The 21,236-nt window shown below is 39.6% G+C and overlaps 1 protein-coding gene across 1 annotated transcript in view; it reads left to right on the top strand.

Annotated features, from left to right (window-relative positions):
* Positions 1 to 293: 293 nt before the first annotated feature.
* NAF1 (nuclear assembly factor 1 ribonucleoprotein) overlaps positions 294 to 21,236 on the top strand; it is a 40,403-nt gene continuing 19,460 nt past the window's right edge. Inside the window, exons 1-3 of the mRNA XM_077846543.1 lie at positions 294 to 609; positions 4,774 to 4,948; positions 20,943 to 21,036. Coding sequence (XP_077702669.1) covers positions 359 to 609; positions 4,774 to 4,948; positions 20,943 to 21,036 — 520 coding nt within the window. The 5' untranslated portion in view covers positions 294 to 358. The remainder of the gene's footprint in view (positions 610 to 4,773; positions 4,949 to 20,942; positions 21,037 to 21,236) is intronic.

Genomic DNA, 21,236 nt, shown 5'->3' with positions numbered 1-21,236 from the left:
GGGTTCACGTGCCTGCCGCCCGGGGAGCCACCTTCACCGGCCCTGCGTGGGGCACCCGCAGCGTCTGCTGGAGCTCCCCGGGTCCGCGGGCCGCCCCCCGCCCCCCCCCGCCCCCCGAGCTCCGGGGAGGATCCGCGCACACGCCGTGGGGGAGTCGGGGCCGCAGCGGCAGCTCCGAGGGCGCGGCGGACCCGGCGGCCTTAGGACCGCGCGGCGCCCGGCGCCCCGAGGCCCCGCCCTCCCCCCCGCGAGCGCGTGCGCGGCCGCCCGGTAGCCCCGCCCCCCGGAAGTGCCGCGGGCGGGCGGCCGGGCCCGCGTGTGGCGGTCGGGGACGGCGGCGGAGCCCCGCGCGGGAGCCATGGAGGTGGTGGAGGCCGCCGCGCAGCTGGAAACGCTCAAGTTCAACGGCGCCGGCCTGGCGGACGGCCCGGCCCTGCAGTCGGACGCGGCGGCGGCGGGCGCTCGGCGGGAGGCGGACGCTCAGCCCGCCGCCGCGCAGCCGCCTCGCTCGGCCCCGAGGCCGGAGCCGGGAGCGGGACGGAGCTGCGTCACCGGCCCGGGCGCCGCGCTGGGGGCCTCGGGGTCGGACTCGGACTCGGACTCGGACAGGTAGGGGCGCGGGGGGCGGGGGAGCCTGGGGGGGGACCGGGGACCCGGGGGGGGGGCCTGGGGAGGTCGGGGCCGTGGGGGCGGGGAGGGCGGGAGGGAGCCGGCGGCCGAGCGCGCACGTGCGGGACCCCTGCGCCCCGCCTCGCCCCTGCGCCCCGCCCCGCCTCGCCCCTGCGCCCCGCGCTGCCGTCGGCCTCTGTCGTCTTCAGCTTGGTCCTGGAGGATCCAACGTAGCATCGCAAAAAAAAAACAAAAAACAAAAACAAACAAACAAAAAAAAACCCCACCCCCCCAAACCCAAACAAACCCTGAGGATATTGGATTATTTCGACAACCACTCAGTATGGCGTGGCCCTTTACGGTCCTAAACTTTGGGATTTTGTGTTAGATCTTTTTTTTTTTTTTTTTTAAATATTTATTTATTTATGATAGAGAGAGAGGCAGAGACACAGGCGGAGGGAGAAGCAGGCTCCATGCAGGGAGCCCGACGTGGGACTCGATCCCGTGCTCCAGGATCGCGCCCTGGGCCAAAGGCAGGTGCCAAACTGCTGAGCCACCCGGGGATCCCCCAGATCACCTTTTTATTTAAAAAAAAAAAAACAAAGGTCTAGAGCGTGGCCTTGGTGTTTGAACCAGTGAACTGGGGACCAGTTAGAGGATTCCGCACGCTTGTTCCCGCTTTGGCTAGAGGCGGTGAGGCTGGGGACGCCGCCTCCGCCTTGAGGTCTGGGGGAGGACCTGCCTGTAGGGTGTCCCTGGGTCACACGGACGGTGCCGCCCGGGATCCGAGTGTGTCACGTGGGCCGCTGAGCGGACGGACAGGTGTGCCCCTGCCCTCCATCCCAGGAGAAGGACGAAGGACGGAACTCCGAGCGTTGGTGTCGGAATGAGAGGCGGCGGGAACCACAAGGCCGACACCCGGAGAGGTCAAGGGAGAGCCCGGCTCTGGGGCCCCGGTAGCCCTGCGTCCCGGAGGATGCAGAGGAAGGGCGCGCCCCGGTTACCGGGGTGGTAAGCCTTGCTCTGTAGAGCCGGGCTGAGCTGGGTTCAAGGGTGAAAGCAGGGCCGCCTGCAGCCCAGGGCCTGACCCTGGAGTCCCCGGATCGAGGCCCGCGTCGGGCTCCCTGCATGGAGCCTGCTTCTCCCTCGGCCTGGGTCTCTGCCTCTCTCTGTGTCTCTCATGAACGAATAAATAAAATCTTAAAAAAAAAAAAAAAAGTGAAAGCAGAGAAGCATGAGTGGGACGGGGATTGGTGTGGAAAGAGTCGGAAAGACATTGCGTGAGTTCAAGATGTGACCGTGGGTCTCTGGGTCAAGTGTCTGGAAGTCGTCCTAACAGATGGGGCGGTGGGCTAGACAAGGAGGCATCAACCGGGTGGAGGTGCCGGTGGTTGGTAAGATGGGGAGTAACCCATCTGGGACGGGGGCTGGAGACCAGCAGAGTTTAACTTGGACGGTGAAGTCGAGGTCTGTTGTGCAGCTGATGGGACATTGAAGCAGCGGGTAATGACCTGAGAGTTCAGAGGCCAGCTCTGGACTGGAGACGTAAATGGAGACCTCAGTTTATGGAGAGGATTTGCTTTTTTTTTTTTTTTTTTTATTATAGATATTTTCAGATTTATTAAAGGTAGAGAGTAGTATAATGAACGTACATGTACTCATCACCACACTTACACGGTTTCCAGTATTTTGTTAATGTTGTATCTAGTATTTCTAAACATTTTTTTTTTAACCTCAGATTTTTAGAGCAAATATCAAACACTATGTCACCTTGTCCACGTCCTTTACTATACGTTTCTGATAAAGTACTTGTCCAGTAACCACCATGTCGTGATCAAACAGGAAGAGTTAACCTTAATTCCTTAATACCACCTAATAGTATTCATATTTCTCTAGTTGTCTTTTGACAGTTGGTCTATTTGAATTGAAATTCAAACAAGATTCTCAGGGCATTTGGATGTGATGTCCGTTTAGTCTCTTTTAAGTGAAGGTCATGTTTAAAGCCACGAAGACGGGGATCCCTGGGTGGCTCAGCAGTTGAGCGTCTGCCTTCAGCCCAGGGCCTGATCCTGGAGTCCCAGGATTGAGCCCCAGGATCGAGTCCCACGGCGGGCTCCCTGCATGGAGCCTGCTTCTCCCTCTGCCTGTGTCTCTGCCTCTCTCTGTATCTCATGAATAAATAAAATCTTTTAAAAATAAAAAAAATAAATAAAGCCATGAAGACACAGGAAGGCACCTGAGGGTGGAATCCCACGGCAGCTTAGTGAATGCCAAAATGTGGAAGTTTTTTGAGGAAGTAAGTGGGAATCCTGTCAGATGTTGCTCAAAAGTTCAGGTGACAGATGTCTACTAGATGGAACACCTTGGATGTTGTCGATGACCTTGTAAAGGAGTGGTGACGGAAGCCACTTTGGGGTAAAGACGGAATGGGACGTGAGGGAAGAGATAGCACATGTTAATGACACTCAAGAAACTAAGGGGAAAATGAGGCCATAGCTGGAGGAATTGAACAAGTACTACAGGGTTTTGCTATGCTGATGAGAATGATCTGGGGTAGAATATAGTAGTAGCAGGAAAAAGTTCGCTTGTGAATGGGCTGCCCATTGCCCCTGTAACAAGGAAAGACTGTAGGTGCCAGAACTAATGCCTTTGTTTCAAAAACTTGATAACCCATCCGAGAAGACGTGTTTTTCATGTTTGCTGGAGAGTATGAGACAGGCTGTGCTCTAGGCATTGTTTAAAAAATTGCTGTGAGAGGAGATGGATTGTGGAGGTTAACTAGGAACCTGACTGTAAAGGGCTCTGAGATGGCCTTTGTCTTGTACACAATATAGGTTTATGAAGAAACTACTAAAGCTTTTCTCTATGTCTGATGTTTTCTTAATGAAAAATGGAAAGAATGGTACAAACAGAGCCATCAGCTTGATTTAATCCTTATTAACATTTCAGAACTTAGTTTCACATATGTATGCTATTACGACCTTCTAAAGTCGTTAAGTGTTTCAGCATGCATCTCTAGGGGACATTCTTTTACACAATCACAGTTGTTACACAACAGAATGGATAATTCCTACATATATAATGTCTAGCCATAGTTTTTTTTTTTTTTTTTCCTTTTAAGCAAGTATGTGAACTGATTAAGATGGAAGGTCATGAGAGGGTGAAGATAATAGTAGGAGGAAGGGTTGATTTTTGTGGGAAGACTGATGTCAGTGATACTACAGGAAAATAGGTGAGAAATGAGGGGAATCCCTCTCTCCCCTTACCAAACAAGGTCATAGTAACAGTGGAAATGGGATTGAGAAATTGAATGAGAACGATGTTTGCCTTCTGAAGGTAGGATTTTATCATTGGCTGTGAGATGGCGTTCATAAGTGCCAGATGGCTTAAAATGATTCCAAGGTTTCTGCCTATAGTGACTGAATTGAAGACTGAACAATGAAAATAAGAGGTTCCAGGAGAGGAGCAGGTTCTGTAAGGAGAATGTTTTTTTTTTTTTTTTTTTTTTTTTTAACTTGTTGCTAGAATGAAGTAAGTCTACGTTACTCATACAGAGGTAGCCAGTATGTAGCTAGGGATTAGGGGTGAAGCTTAGAGTTACCAGTATCAAGGCTGACGATTTAGGAGTTATCTATACATGAGTGATCATTGAAATCATTTGAGTGGATGACAGTACCCATGCGAAGAGGACAGAGAAGAGAAAATGAGCGTGAACTTTTAAAAACAGCACATAAAATGGGCTAAGGGAGTTTGTAGAGTAGAGTTGACATGGTTGAAAGCTTTCAGGAGTTTCCAAGTTGTATGAAGATTGAAAGCATTTTATTGGCTATTAAGTGATCTGGTCATTGATAACTAATAAAGGGTACCTTGTCCAGAGCTCTCTTTTGTCAGTTATTTATCACATGCTTGATTATATTAAGACAAATGTGTGATGTGTGAGTCTATAGTAATAATAGGATTTAGGTCACAGCAGGGATTTTGAAAATGTTATCAGTGGATTGAAGACTACTTTCCAAATACCATAGCCAATCTCGAAATGCTAGGTTTTGAATTATATCAGCACCAGTAACTGTGTAGTAGATATTTCCTAGTTGAAAAATTGTAATTTAATACCATTAAAATTATACTTTACGACTAGGTTTTTTTACTTTTTCTTCCCTACAGTGACACAGATTCAGATAGTTCAAGCTCCTCCTCTTCCTCTTCCTCCTCATCTTCCTCATCGTCTTCCTCTTGTATATCACTTCCTCCACTGGTGTCAGATGGAGAAGATGATTTACAAACTGAGAAGGAAAACAAGAATTTTCCTCTTAAAACAAAAGATGAGTTACTCCTTAATGTAAGTACTTAGATTTGTTATTAAACCTAATTTGAATGTTAAAAATACGTTATGATACTAATACTGATCTCATTTGGCCTATATCCAGCTCTGTAAATTTGAAGACTTCTCAACCTCTTACTGGGCATATACATTTGCTGTGCCTTTTTTTTTTTTTTTTTTTTTTTTTTAAATAAAAGAGAAGATTGATCTGTTTGCTAAGGTTTTTTCTAAATCTAATGTTTGATTATTGTTCTTGATGGGCATCAACTTCAGTTTGCTATTTTTTGTTTTTTTATCTTTCCTACAAAGATTTCTTATATATATTTACCACTTTTGTTTTTTTGTTTTTGTCCACAAGTCAGAAAATTTTGCTCAGTAATAATTGAAATCTTTTTAATTGATTGCATTTAAGAGATGTAGAAAGTGAAATTAGATGGGTTGAGTTTCTTAGACTCCTCTTAGCTTGAAGTTTTGGGAGCATTTTTGTTACAGATGGAGGAAACTTACTTATGATAGGTTGGTATTTATTGGCACTTGACAGGTTTGGTTTGTACAGTTGATCCTTACATGGTTCTTTCCTCTTCTTTCCACCCTAGAAGGATGAAGGATAGTAGTTTGGTTGAAACCTCATGATCCAAAAGGAATGTCTCCTCAGAATTTCAAAATATAGGCTGTATTGCCACATTATTTATTCTCCCTACACCCACATGTACTTCAGGTACTACCGATGCTTTTTCAAAATTTAATGATCACTAATTACAATTATTATGTAATACTTAAATCTACGAAACAGTTTAATGCAGGGTTTGAAAACAGTTTGAGTCTCAAGGTAATTTTCTTTTCATGCCAATATTTTTCTTTTTCTCTACTTGTAATAAGAAATTTCCTACCTCACTCATGCTTTATGTATTGAAAACCCCTTGATTTTTATACAGTTTCATCGGTGGTTCTTGTTTTCATACTACAGACATTGCTATCCCTTCGTGGTCTTTTTACGCAAAGGCTCTCCCAACTTACAACTATTTTCTGAAAGCATTAGGAGACTTCTTTGGTCTTTCTCTTGTACCTTAATCACCTCTCTACTTAAGTTTTCTTAGAGTATAAAAATCAACAAATAAAGGACCCACAGTACTTGTTATATGTGTCATTTTCTTATGTCTCTTACTTGACCTGGAATTTTTACCTTGTGAATCTCTTGAAATTTAATTCAAAATCTTAGTCTATATATTTAAGTATTTTTCTTGGTTACAGTGCTCATATTTTCATTAGAAAACTAAAAACTAAAAAAGTTCCTCACACAGAGGCCAGGAACCACCTTCTGGAGGGCTGAAGGTGGTTCATATCTGCTCTTTTTAGCTCCCAGTGTCCAATAGGATGCTTGACAGATAGTGGGTTGTCAGTCAGCAGTAATGTATGATTATAGAATGAGTGAGGAAACGACAGGCATCTTACATTCATTCATTCTTAAACTGTTACAGCACACCATTCATATACAGGTGCTGTAAGCAAGACCCTCCAGTTCTGTTCTCATAGTGCCTGGTGGAAAGAGACAGTAAATAAAGCAGAGACAAATATAATTTTGGAAGTGCTGTTCAATTGTGAGAGTGTATGTTTGGCTCATAATCAGAAAATTAAATTTTTGCTGGAAAGGTATGTTAGCTTTTGAAAGTTGAACAGTGAGCCAATCTGTTCCTTTTTTGTGCCAGTTCCGAGGGATCTTTGGGAAGGATGGAAGAAGCAATTATAGTCTTTATTTTTCAACTTTGGATTCTTGAGTAGCTGTTCACTTTATTTTATATTGACATGATTAGGAAGTCAACTTACTGGAAGTTCCTAGTCCTTTAGACCACTGCTACTGGAGTTAGGTAGAGGAATGAGTTCCCTGGATTGCCACAGATCTTTGACTTAGGGCATATATGAGGACTCCTTCAGGACTTCAACTCTGAAGTTCACGGGAGGAGAATGACTTGGCCCTGCAGACCAAGAATGGTATGGCCGTGTATACTCAATGTCTTTAGGACTCTGCTGCTTTCTCCACGGGGCTGGCAGTTTGGTCATTGATGATAGTCCTATATGAAAGTCTTGGGGGATATGTGTACCGGTTTACCTGGGGCCTGGTACACAGCCCTGAACTCATCATTGAGGCTAGTGGGATTGTATTTAGGTTGCTTGGGCATGAGTCACATAATCACTCCTGTTTGCGTGGGAGGATATGTAGGAAAGTGAATGCTTTAGAGAACACACATGGGCAGGTGTGAGGGTGGGAACACGTAAAAGCCCGTTGACAGGAAGGGAGTCCAAATGTGTGTGTATTTTGAGGAAGGAGAGGGTTGGGTGGGTGGTACCAGCCCCTTGCAAACCACAAGGAATTGGTTCTCTGTCGCAGGAAAGAAGTCATCTTCTCTCCACTTCAGAAAGGGACGCTGTTCAGTCAGTAATAGTCATCCCATTTAGAGAGTAAAAGGGAAATACTTGGAAGAGTTTATCACATAAGAGTTTCCAACATGTGACTTGTGTTGGACTCTTGTGGTTGTCCAACCAAAAAAGACTCAACTTACCTCAAGAGAAGGGGGATGCATTGTAAACTGACTTGGATGGGGAAGCCAATGGGAACTAAGGCAGCTATTGAGGAGGAGATAGCCAGGCTCTTTCTTTTACAAGTCTTTGGATATTCTCATAGTTATCTTGAGTGTCTTTTTCTTGCTTTACTGACTGATTTCTGTTTACCTATAGATTAATCTTTTTAGGGATCCCTGGGTGGCGCAGCGGTTTGGCACCTGCCTTTGGCCCAGGGCGCGATCCTGGAAACCCGGGATCGAATCCCACGTCGGGCTCCTGGTGCATGGAGCCTGCTTCTCCCTCTGCCTGTGTCTCTGCCCCCCTCTCTCTCTCTCTCTCTCTGTGACTATCATAAATAAATTAAAAAATTAAAAAAAAAGATTAATCTTTTTAAATTCTAGTTTGCATGTAGATTGCTGTGACCCTGGCTTGTACTTCGATTTTCCCCTTGAACCAACCAATTAATGCCAGATTTCTTTGCCGACTTTTGAGACAATCCTATTGGATTTGTTTTTTTTTGTGTGTGTGTTTTGTTCCTTTCCTTTCCCTTTCCCTTTCCCCTTCCCTTTCCCTTTCCCTTTCCCTTTCCCTTTCCCTTTCCCTTTCCGACAATCCACTTTTCCTGGGAACTGTCCCTTGTTAAAACCAGCTCTAGCCAATGTCAAATATACCATTTTGTTCGGGTCATACTGGTATACCCTCTTAGCAGGGATTGTGCATGGAGGTTTGATCTATGTATTTTATTTAGTTTCCTAATGAAATGCTGAAGAAAATTAAGGAAACATTGTAACCATGTTGGACTTGCTAAGAGGTATACATAAATTAAAATGGGCCAAACAGTTTTATCAATTTCAGAGTTTGTGCTGGATCTTTAGAAGATCTCTAGAATAGACCTGCCCAATTTAACCCAATTTTATGTTCATCTCTTTATAAAATGTCTCATATTCTAGGTTGTTTCCTATTGCCATTCAGGCATGCTGACCTTAATTTTTACCTCCAGTTAGTCTGTCAAGCAGGAATGTCACCTCCGTGGATCTAGCTTTTTAAATCTTTTCCATCCTTGGCAAGTTAGATCCTGGTGATCTAACTACTAACTATCGCCGATCTTTAATTGTAAGTATATAGGAGCCACAGTGAAATAATCTCAAGATTGTTCTTTTAGAATTAAACCTTAGAGAGTTGTAACAGTCCCTTGGGATGACAAGATATGGTTGTATCTTGATTTTAAAGAAAGGGAATGGTTAGGTACAGAGGCATAGAAAAGGAAAGTAGTCTTAGTTGGCTCTTTTTATAATGTCATAGTTATGTAATATATGCTGTTAAATTTAACCAAGTGGAATTATTCTTTTGATCATAAACTCCTCTTTAATGCTGAGAAGATTTATATAACACCTACACAGTAAATAGCAGCGTACCTATTACAGCTTTGAAACTGTTTTAAACCACATAGGGTTTATTCAGTGTTTCAGTAAACTGGAAAATTAGGTCCTTTTCAAAAAATTTTCTCAGCAATTGATGTCCTGAACTCTTTATTTAAATAAATCACGTGTAATTAAAATCAAAAAAACATTTATGGGATTGTGACATTTCAGAACCTTAATCAGAAATGAATTTTATGGGACACCTGGGTGGGTCAGTGGGTTGAGTGTCTGCCTTTGGCTCTGGTCATGATTCCAGGGTCTTGGGGTGGAGCCTGCGTCAAGCTCCCTGGGGCTCTCTGCTCAGCGGGGAGGCTGCTTCTCCCACTCCTCTGCCCCTCACCCCCCCCCCTCATATGTGCGCATGCACCTGCGTGCTCTCTCAAATAAATACAAATCTTAAAAAAAAGAAATTAAGTTTTTAAATTAATGCCTATTATTTTCTTTTCTGAAAACTTGGAAGGCTTTACATAACATTTCAAAGTTATGGTTACCGTGCTTATGGTGATAAAAAACTGACAATACTGCAGTAGGCATATTAATGCATATTTATACACATAATATAGCATTTCTTGGAACCTTCATAGTTTGGAGATTGCCTATGTTATATTGTAAAACGAAGGCATTTTGTAGTTAGGTTGAGTACATAGATTTTCTTTCTGATTTTGGCAGCGCAGACAGATACCCTTAAACATCCTTACAGGATATAGAAGTATCTGGGCCACCTCAGGTGGTCAGAAGTTACAGCAGATTATTTCTTAATTTTTGATCTCATCATCCATGTATTTGCAGTGTACCATAGTCTTCACTTAATAATGATTGAGTTGAGTATGTTGTTTTTAAGGGCTAGCTTACTTTGTAAGCTTTGCCCTAAATACAGGCCTCTTTCAACTTAGCATTTTATGACTCTAAATGTATTTGAAGTTATTATGTATCATAGAATACTGATAAAACTTAACATTCTTTTCCAAATGTCTGATATTTAAGAAATGGCTCATATACTTGAGGTGTTTTTAAATTAATGCTTGGTGCTTTTTAAAAATAGTGCTCAGATTTTTAAAAAAAATTTAAATTTCGTGCTTCATTATACAAAATTATTTTAGTAGAGCTTATAGCAAACAGAAATGATCCCTTAAGCTAAAAGAATATTTTCAGATATTCTTATGAAGATAGTGTTTTATTCGGTAAAGTAACCATGTATGTTCTGTGTATATATGTATTTATGGCTATTATATAAAAGTATTCCATTTTATTAGATTTCCCTATTCCTCAGTAGATTTTAATAAGTTCTGATTGCTTTAGAGGATAAAGACAAATGTCTGTTAAAAGGGAATCTAGCTAGAGAGTGAGCATACATACTTTTGCTAAAAGCAAAGTGACACCAGAAAGTTAATGATTGAATGCGGGATGAATGGTACTGGACATACAAAGTAGTAGGATTGAGTGGAAGAGGAGATAACTGGCAGTGCAGGGGTCAAGGAAGTCATCCTGAATTGTAAGACAGATCAGATGGGTATGGAAAGGTGACAGGTGAAGAGAATTTGAACTATCTCACTCATTAGATAGAGTCTGTGGCATGGCACTTGTATTCCAGTGTTGCTTACATAGTAGGGGCTCAGGGAGTGTTTCCTTGTTCATTGATTTATTATCCATATGCCTAATGTTGTCAATTAATGGGCATTTCTTTCATTTTGAAATTTGGGACTAAAAGTTGATGACATTACAGTTATTTGGCAGTGCTTATATCTTCGTGATATATAAAGTCAATGCCTTAGATTTGATGAAACATGGACTCCTCAGTTAACATAAAAAAAGATATTGCTTAGGGACACCTGGGTAGCTCAGCGGTTAAGCATCTGCCTTAACTTGGTGGCTCAGGGCATGGTTCTGGAGACCCGGGATCAAATCCCACATCAGGCTCCCTGCATGGAGCCTGCTTCTCCCTCTGCCTGTGTCTCTGCCTCTATCTCTGTGTCTCTCTCATGAATAAATAAATAAATCTTTTTTTTTTTTTTTTTTTTTTTTTTATAAATAGTGCTTAGAGTTATATTGTTGAAGGTTGTTTCTTATTTAGATGGATTATATTTTTATGTGAGTCAGCTTTTGAAGATAATTTTTTTTTTAAGATTTTATTTATTTATTCATGAAAGACACAGGGAGAGAGAGAGAGTCAGAGACACGGGCAGAGGGGGAAGCAGGCTCCACTCAGGGAGCCCGACGCGGGACCCAATCCGGGGTCTCCAGGATCACACCCTGGGCTGAAGGCGGCACTAAACCGCTGAGCCACCCAGGCTGTCCTGAAGATAATCTTAGAAACTTTGTTTCTGGCAGTAATTTTAGAGAAAAACAGGGTAAGAACATTGTATTCATTTTAAAAGAAAAATACAAAGACACTGCAAAGAAGTGTTGAAAAGGTCAACCAGGAAATTAAGGAAGAATTAAAAAGATTCATGGAAACTAATGAGAATGAAGATACAACCATTCAAAATCTTTGGGATACAGCAAAAGCAGTCCTGAGGGGGAAATACATCGCAATACAAGCATCCCTCCAAAAACTGGAAAGAACTCAAATATAAAAGCTAACCTTAACAGCTAAAGGAGCTAGAGAAAAAACAGCAAATAGATCCTACACCCAGCAGAAGAAGAGAGTTAATGAAGATTCGAGCAGAACTCAATGAAATCGAGACCAAAGAACTGTGGAACAGAACAACAAAACCAGGAGTTGGTTCTTTGAAAGAATTAATAAGATAGATAAACCATTAGCCAGCCTTATTAAAAAGAAGAGAGAGAAGACTCAAATTAATAAAATCATGAAAAAAAAATAAAATCATGAATGAGAAAGGAGGGATCACTACCAACACCAAGGAAATACAAACGATTTAAAAAACCCATTATGAACAGCTATATGCCAATAAATTAGGCAATCTAGAAGAAATGGACTCATTTCTGGAAAGCCACAAACTACCAAAATTGGAACTGGAAGAAATAGAAAACCTGAACAGGCCAATAACCAGGGAGGAAATTGAAGCCTCCTGGTTCAAAAACCTCCCAAGACACAAAAGTCCAGGGCCAGATGGCTTCCCTGGGGAATTCTATCAAACGTTTAAAGAAACCATACCTATTCTACTAAAGCTGTTCGGAATGATAGAAAGAGATGGAGTCCTTCCAAACTTGTTCTATGAAGCCAGCATCACCTTAATTCCAAAACCAGAGAAAGACTCCACAAAAAAGGAGAATTATAGACCAATATCCCTGATGAACATGGATGCAAAAATTCTCAACAAGATACTAGCCAATAGGATACAACAATACATTAAGAAGATTATTCACCATGACCAAGTAGGATTTATCCCCAGGTTTCTTTTTTTTTTTTTAGGTTTCATTTTTTTAGGTGAAAATATTTAGGGAAGCCCAGGTGGCTCAGTGGTTTAGCGCCTGCCTTCAGCCCAGGGTGTGATCTGAGTCCCAAGATCAAGTCCCACGTCAGACTCCCTGCATAGAGCCTGCTTCTCCCTCTGCCTGTGTCTCTGCCTCTCTCTCTCTGTCTCTTTCTCTCTCTGTCTCATGAATAAATAAAACCTTTAAAAAAAGAAGAAAAAATTAGTGGGCTAGTCTGAATCTTAAGTTTAGTATACTCGATAGGGTAATTAATGAGGGCAATTAATGTGTATTGAGCTCTATGGAACATTATAAAAGGACTTTTGTAAAGTTGAAATATTGGACTAAACGTTATATGTGGTCTTAGCTACCACACAGTGTACAGATCTAATCCATTCTTTTTTCCAATATGTTTTACCAGCTATAGGGGGAAAAAAAAAAAAAAAAAAGTTTTCAATCATGGCTCTCAGTACTCCAGGGATTGGATCCTACTTTCCAACCATATCTGAAAAGTGAAGGCTCACCTAATAGCATCAGGTAATTGGCTGCCACATGCGTGTCCTCTATTTTTGGGTAATATAAGGAAAGTGGTCAGATAATTTTATTCCACTTTCCGCACTTTTAAGAAAAGTCTCCCCAGTCTAGCCAATTGAATTAGTTGTCTTTTGGAATCTTTAATTCTTTTTCCCATTACTGCCTGCTGCCCTTTTTCTAGATTTATAAGTAAAAACCCCAATCAAGGTTCTTCAGATAATTTTGCCTCAGAAAATTATAAATTACTGACTTTTTTTCCTTACTGATTTTTTTTCTTGCCCAATAGTAAATCTTAAGAGCTAGAAAATGCAAGGTCATTGTAATGCACAAATGTCACCATTTCAGAGGGCCATTTTTGACCCATTAGCTCCTTCCATTTTTGCACTGGACGTCTCACATCCATTTTTTAACTAACGTGTCTACAGTTTGTTTTAATAGGTTACATTTGAATGTTTTGCTTAACTGAACAACCTTGTAGGCCATACAGATGTTCAGAAATCAGAATATAATAATATTCTTGTAACATAAACAATAATTGCTCTTTCATGGATATTTCAGAAGTGTGGGTAGGACCATGCATTTCTTTAATGCCATAGTTATGGGAACCTTTTATCCAGAATTACAGTAATTGTGTTTGAGGCTGGAATATAATTTGTATCTAAATGTGCTGTCTCTTTGATTACATGCAGTTAAACATTTTTTTAAATTGTATTATTGGCCATTTGCATGAAATATTCAGAACTTTGCTCAGTTTTCCCACTGTTCAGAGAGAAGAAAACTGATTCCCAGAAAGAAAGTGATTTGCCCAAGATAGTGGGAGAGCAGATTCACAACTAGTAACAGGTAGATTTCGGTGTGCTGTGTTTTTAGTACTTGTGTAGACCTGCGTAAAAAGCAACATTAGAATTTGATCATTTGAGCTACCTGGTTATTTGGTTTCTGAATAATGTAGGATATTTTGTCTTGGTGATAGATGATTGTATCATAATGTAAGCTTTCTTAAATTGCATGTGCTTGGACCATATTATCTTTTAATAGAGCCTTTGACTTGGAACTGTATATTTAGTATGTTGAATTTTAGTAGTTCATTTACCAAATGGCACTATGTATCTGGGGATTTTAATTTCCTTTTTTTTTAATATTATATTTATTTATTCATGAGAGACACACAGAGAGAAGAGGCAGAGACACAGGCAGAGGGAGAAGCAGGCTCCATGCAAGGAGCCTGATGCAGGACTTGATCCCGGGTCTCCAGGATCACACCCTGGGCTGAAGGCGGCGCTAAACCGCTGAGCCACTAGGGCTGCCCGGGATTTTAATTTCCATGTGGCTTTTTCTTTTGCTAATAATGTGAATGAAGTCTTTTTCTTTGTTTCCTTGCCTATTTTTTGTTCTTACAAATAACATTTGTTTTGAGTCCTTATACATAATATTAACTTTATTTAAGTGATAGCATGGATATTTATCTCTAGTTGTAGATATTGTACACTTAAGACAGGTTTTAGTTTTTTTTTAATTTAGGGAAATGACAGTGGTAAAAATAGAGATTTATCACAGATCTTCATTTCCCAGGCAAAGTATTCAGGTTATCATTAAGACTACATAGCAATATGTTGTATGTTGTTAAAATGTGGCCTAAAGTTGTATCTGTATTAATGGCCAAAAATAGAGTGGTGCTATTAATCCCTAGGTGTATGTTTTGTAATGGTGGGCTTTTTGGGTGTATGACAATGTAAAGCAGTGCTGTTCAGTAGAGCTTCCTGCAGTGGTGGAGATGTTCTATGTCCATGCTGTGTTAATACTTTAACAGTTGCGCATTTGAAATGTGGCTAGTCCAACCAAATATTGAGTTTTAAATTTTATTTAATTTTAATTAAATTTAAATAACCAAATGTAGTTAGTGTCTGGTATAAGCAGAATAACAAGAGCCTTTCTTACCCACTTATCCATCTTTCCATGAGGGTTGTAGGATAATCCAGGCTCATACTTTAATCTTCTTACCTGAAGTAAACAGCCTTCTTTTATTTTCAGTATACCTAGCTTTTACTTAAATGGTGGAGAAGGTCTTTCTATCCCAAGTTTCCCTCATCACCTCTACCTTTGTTTTTTTAGTTTTTTTTTTTTTTTTTTTTTTTTTTAAGATTTTACTTACTTATTCATGAGAGACGCAGGGAGAGAGGCAGAGACACAGGCAGAGGCAGAAGCAGGCTCCCTGAAGGGAGCCCGATTGGGGACTTGGGGACCCCGGGATCACGCCTTGAGCTGAAGACAGACGCTCAGCCACTGAGCCACCCAGGCGTCCCTGGTTTTTTAGTTTTATCACTATGCCTTTTACTTTTAATTCTTCATATCCTGTGTGTCCTATCAAGAGTGGTAGTGTCTGTCCAATGTGTGTTCTGGCTACTGTTTTTTTTTTTTTTTTCTTTATTGGAGTTTGTGTGTTTTTCCTCTTTTCTGTGATACAAACACATTCTTCCCCTACTCATGGAAAAGTAAAGTGATGGATTTTTATTTCTTAAAAGGATATTATGCAACTGAGCAGATTTATTCATTATCTTACTGGGAACAGCTGCTGAACAGCTGCTATGTTAACAGGGAGCCAGATTTTAATCTAATGATTGTAATACTGTTTGCTGCTACAAACCGAGGTATCTATGGATCAGTTCTGGACAGTGAAGCTTCCTTAGAAACCTGCCTTTTTAATTTTCATTCCTTGGGGATTCTGTTGAATTCTGGGAATTATGTTTTCATTATCTGATTTTGCTCTGATTGAAAAAGACTGATTTCTTTTGAGAGTTTTGTTTAACTTAGACTGATGAGATCTAAGTCATTTCATTTAGTAAGTTTATGCTAAGCACCTACTGTATGCTGGTCATTGTCTTGGGTGTTACAGCAATGAACAAGGCTGGCCAAGTTCTGCTTATTGTTGGATTTATTACCTTGAAATGGCTTTAAGCAAGACAACACATAGGGTGTTAGACAGTAATGTGTTTACAAAAAAGAAAATTAACAGGATAATTTAATAAAGAGTAACTAGGCATGGTGGAGGTACAGTATTTCAGATTCCATGGTTAGGGCCGAGAAAGTAACATTTGACATACAGATATCAAGACAAGATCATGTACTGCCCATTCGGACACGATAGTCCCAGGAACTTTCCTTTCGAACCTTCTAAAGTTCTGCCTCTTGAAGCCTGACAAAAATCTTTATGGAAAGCATGCTTGTTTAAAAGGAACAAATACACATACTCTTTGATCCAATTCCCCAAATATCTGCCATTTTCAAAGCAACTATATTGCTTGGCTTGACTGGACTTTCAAAGGTAAACTCGGTAATAGGCCTTTGGTCTGGAGTTGTACTAGGCTGATTTCATTTATTATAGGTTTTATGTGTAATATTTAGTTCTTTATATACCTTTTATGTTCTGCAGAGTATTTGGGATAGAGATTTCATGCACATCACTTTTTCAGGTAGGTCTGTTAACTATCAAGAGGCAATTTAATGCCTTCATTGGTCTTTTTTTAGTAATATTAGGAATCTAATTGTATATACATTCCTATGTCATAAGATAGTGGGATCACTGAATTGGAATGAAAGGTATGGTGGTGATCACAGATAACAGTATTTCTCTGTTTTTTTTTTCTCTAAGTTTGGTTCTATATGAGACAGATCCTTCCCATTTGTAGGCAATTTCATCCTGTTAATACATGGGTAAGAAACAGGATAACAGGAAGTAAGGAATCCTGGCAGACTCTGCCTTTGGCCACAGGAGTGGATCCCTGCCTCACAACAAATATTCTTTGTATATCTTCACCTGTCTTCCTCATTGCTAGATGTGTCTCATAGACATCCTTAGAGAACATCGAGATTTCATCAGACTCTGGAGCTGACCTGCTCTTCTCAACTTAGAGTAAATTTTGTTTTATAATGATCTCAAAAGATGATGAAAAGGAATTAAAGTTCAGCAGTCTGGTTTTAAAAACACACAAATAAGAACACAGTAGGAATAGATGGTCACTTTTTGTTCACATTTTTATAATTTTTTTTATTTATTTATGATAGTCACACAGGGAGAGAGAGAGGCAGAGACATGAAGCAGGCTCCATGCACCGGGAGCCCGACGTGGGATTCGATCCCGGGTCTCCAGGATCGCGCCCTGGGCCAAAGGCAGGCGCCAAACCGCTGCGCCACCCAGGGATCCCTGTTCACATTTTTAAAAAGAAATTTCAGTCAAGATGCATTGTTATGCTCAACATTTGAAACATTCCTAATAAATAGTCATACATCATGTCCACTATCATTACACTTTCTTGATGCCTGATATTCTGGACATACCAATCAATATTTGAAAAATGAAAAATATGATGTAATAATTGAAAATGAGGAGGAGGACTTACTTTTTTTGGAAATACACAAGAAAGTCATTAGACAAAAATTTCAGCATGATGCTTTCTTATGTTCAAATGATACTCTATAAAGGATACATTTATAATGGCAATAAAAGCTATTAAATAAATATACAATAGCAAATAAGGTATAAGATGGGTTCAGATAAACCTATGGACTATTTAGGACTTGAGACAATCTAATTAAATGTGATTTTAATCAATACTATATGATATGACAAAATGGTTCTAAAGTTTGCTTAGTGAAATAAGCATGAGAATAGTTAGAAGAATTCCAAGGGGAAAAATATGGATGGAATGGATAGAGGACCTAGCCTTATTCCCAAATATTAAAGCATACAATGAAAGGTACAGTTGTTGAAATAGTTTATTACTGACACTGAAATAGATTAGTAGAACTGAATGGAGATTTCAGTAAAAAACCCAAATATATGAATACATTTAGTATGTATTAACATTTATTTTTCATATTAGTAGGGAAAAAGATGGATTATTCTATAATATATGGTAATAATTGGCTAGTAATATGGGTAAAGATAAAGCCAATCTGTGCCTTGCCTTTTTACAAGGATAAAATTACAAATGGACCAAATATACAAATATTAAAATTGAAATTGGAGAAGCAATGAAAATAGTGAATTTAAAAATGATTTTGGTATAGGGAAAGTCTCTCTGTGACATAAGTCTCAAAAGCCAATATATATAGATATATAGATATAGATGTATTTGACTATATAAAAATTAAAATGCTAAAGTTCATTAAGCAACTTAAATGCTAAAAACCATTCTGGGAGAAAAGGGAGTGGATGTTTTCATATTTGGTGAAGGGCAAATGTTCTTTAACCCAAAGTTCTCTTATAAGTTAATAAAAAAAGAACCTTCTGAAAGAAAAATGTGTAAAATATACAAACAATTCATAAACACAATTAGAAAGCCAGGAAACATGCAAGAATGCACAGTCTTTCTGATTAATGAAGAAATTAAAATAAAAGCAAGATGCTGTTTTATATTGTCAACCTGTCACCCTAGCAGAGATTGAAAGTTTGCGTCTCAGTGATGGCAAGAGTGTGAGAAAATCTCTCATTGTTTGTGGAATTGTTAATTGACAACCTTTTTGAAAAGAAAGTTGGCAGTATCTGTCAAAACTATAAAGGCATTTGTACCTTTGGGTCTAGCATTTCGACTTATGGGGATTTATCACAGGAGTGACTTGAAGATGCATGTAAGGGATAGTTCACTGTATCATTGTGTGTAATGGTAAAAGTTAAAAAGAGGCAGATGTTTTATCAGGTGATGTGTTAAGTTATAGTCTACAGAGATACACTGTAAGAATGTCTAAAAAATCAGATGTTTGGGCAGCCCCGGTGACTCAGCGGTTTAGCGCCGCCTTCAGCCCAGGGCCCGATCCTGGAGACCTGGGATTGAGTCCCACATGGAGTCCCACATGGAGTCCCACATCAGGCTCCTGCAGGGAGCCTGCTTCTCCCTCTGCCTGTGTCTCTGCCTCTCTCTCTCTCTCTCTCTCTCTCTCTCTCGTCTCTAATAAATACATTTTTAAAAAATCTAAAAAAAAATTAAATGTTTATGTTTTGGTGTAGAAAGATGTACAAAATATAGAAAAGATAGCTTGCAGTATAATGTGGATATAAGTAAAACATTTTACAATTAGAAATAAAGTTTATATCTGCATGGTAAATGTATTTGAAAGGTACTGTTAACAGAGCTCTATGGAGAGGAATTGGAAGGTTGAAAGTAGTAAAATAGGGAATTTTTGCTTTTTACTCTGAGTCCCTCTGTACTACTAATTTTTTCCTTTTTTAAAAAACAGGAGCATGTATTTTATATTTTAAAGTTAGAAGAAATCAACAGTATCAGAGTTATAATCTGTATGAAATCATAATATATTGCATGGCCTTTATTCCTCTTAATAGAAAATACAAAACAAGAACTTTTAATTCTGTGGCCAAATAGCATTTATTTATTTGAAAATAACATTATTTTGTGTTCTAAGCATTAATGACATACCTACCCTCCTCCTCCGTTCAGAGGTTTTCCGAAAATATCTAACAGCACTTCCTCTTTGAAGATTTCCTTATCCTTTGTTCTACCTACATGATCCTGACTTTATTTTAGTGGGCTTTATTGCAGTCCAGAAGTAGGGAAAGTTTTTGTTCTAGATTTAACTGTAATTTGCTTAGTCAGTGGGGCAGATTTCAGATTTCATCACTATACTTCGGCATTAGAAAATGCCATTCTCTACTTATTAGGGGTGCCACCCCTAGAAGCAGAAGTCAGTGTGATTTGCTCTCCACGTCTGCTATCTCCCAGCATCGTAGTTCTCCATTCTCGTTTTCAACTGGGTGTGGGATTTCTTTAGCTGAAAACTTCTTAACAAGGCTATTCCATGTCACATGTTCTTTCCCAGTTCTAACAACTGTACTCCCTTCTCTATTTTAATACACACATGGACCAATTTCAAACCATGGTCTTGCCAAGAAAAGACTATCCATATTTAATATGCAAAAATGACAGGTGGTTGTCCTCTCCCTAAAAGTACTCAGAAAAAATTCTGACGCATAAAACACAATCATTTCCTCCAGCACCATTCAGACTAACCATGTAGAAGTTAAGTCTTCTGAATGGAGTTTGTTGAGACCTTCAGTGTGGTTGTTCATGAGTAATTCTCAATCAGAAAATAGCATCTCCCAGAAGCGAATTATACTTTAACTCTGGTTATTTGATTTGTTAAAAACGTTGAATCCTTGAAGAGGAAAATGATTACCCATGATATAGTCCTCTGTAATACACTGTACTGTTTAGGGTTTTCCCATATTTTTCAGCATTTCTTCAAGTTACCTTTTCCTTCCAAACCAACTCCGAACATGCCAGTAATAGGATCTTTACACTTTCAAGCCTTCTAAAAGTTAGTTGTGGTCTTTTGGCAAAGGTCAAAAATAGAAAATTCTGTTTATTTCGCTTAAAGCCTAAGGTCAGTTTTATTCTTAGACTTCTCTTCAACTTCATCTCTACTTCAGCATCTAGTTTCTATAGCAACTGAGATTACTATAGTAGCTGGGTCAGAAAAGAATTTTTAAATGTAAAGATATTTAGTTTTTTACATAGAGAAAGAAGATACTAGGCAACATTTCACAGCTTTTCGAGGGAGCCTGTGTTCTGTTTCCCAAGAATTCTAGATTTTTTTCCTGAAGAGGCCAGACACTCTTTTTCAAACAGTCCCAGGAAAGATTGCTGTTGCTGTTTTCAACTACTTAATCTCTGTCAAAGTAACCAAATTAAAACAGCTAAGAGAGAGAACTCTTCTTCTGTGGAGAAATTGTAGTGGTCAGTAGAATTATTTCTCTGGGAATCACTATGTGAAATGTCCTTTTTTTTTTTTTAAACATTGGATTCCTTAACAATAATAGCTTGTTTTGTTTTGTTTTTTGTCTCACTCAAGTATGATTGAAAAAATGTAGGTATTTTGTCCATGTTCTTAGTCTAGCTGGATTAAGGTATAGATGCTGTTGCGTCACTCGTGGGGAGATACTGGAGGTGGAAGAAATACTGTCAGACACTAAAAACGATAACATCAGAGATGGAATAAGTGCTTAAGAGACCCCATCTTCAGGAATGTTTATAGTGCTTTAAATGGAAATGATGTCCCATTTTTTTTAGTCGTTGAAGCTGGAGGAAAATTAATGCTTTTTTATATTATAGGAACTACCTTCTGTTGAAGAACTCACTATTATTCTGCCTGAAGATATTGAATTAAAGCCTTTTGGGATGGTTTCAAGTATTATTGAGCAATTAGGTATGTAAATAATTTTACAAATAAAATTCTTTATATCCAAGTTTGTACTCATCAAATCAAAGGCTTATGACAAGTGCATTTTCTGTGACATATGTAATAATACTTCATTTTATAGTAATTAAGTTTGAATAAATTCCGTTTTATATATGTAACTCACAAATGCATTGTCTTTAAAAAATATAAAGTCTGCTTTTACTGAC

This window comes from Canis aureus, chromosome 13, assembly GCF_053574225.1.
Source record: "Canis aureus isolate CA01 chromosome 13, VMU_Caureus_v.1.0, whole genome shotgun sequence".
In the NCBI taxonomy this organism is placed as follows: Eukaryota; Metazoa; Chordata; class Mammalia; order Carnivora; family Canidae; genus Canis; species Canis aureus.
The sequence above is the reverse complement of the archived record's forward strand: the minus strand, read 5'-3'. Positions and strand labels throughout refer to the sequence as shown.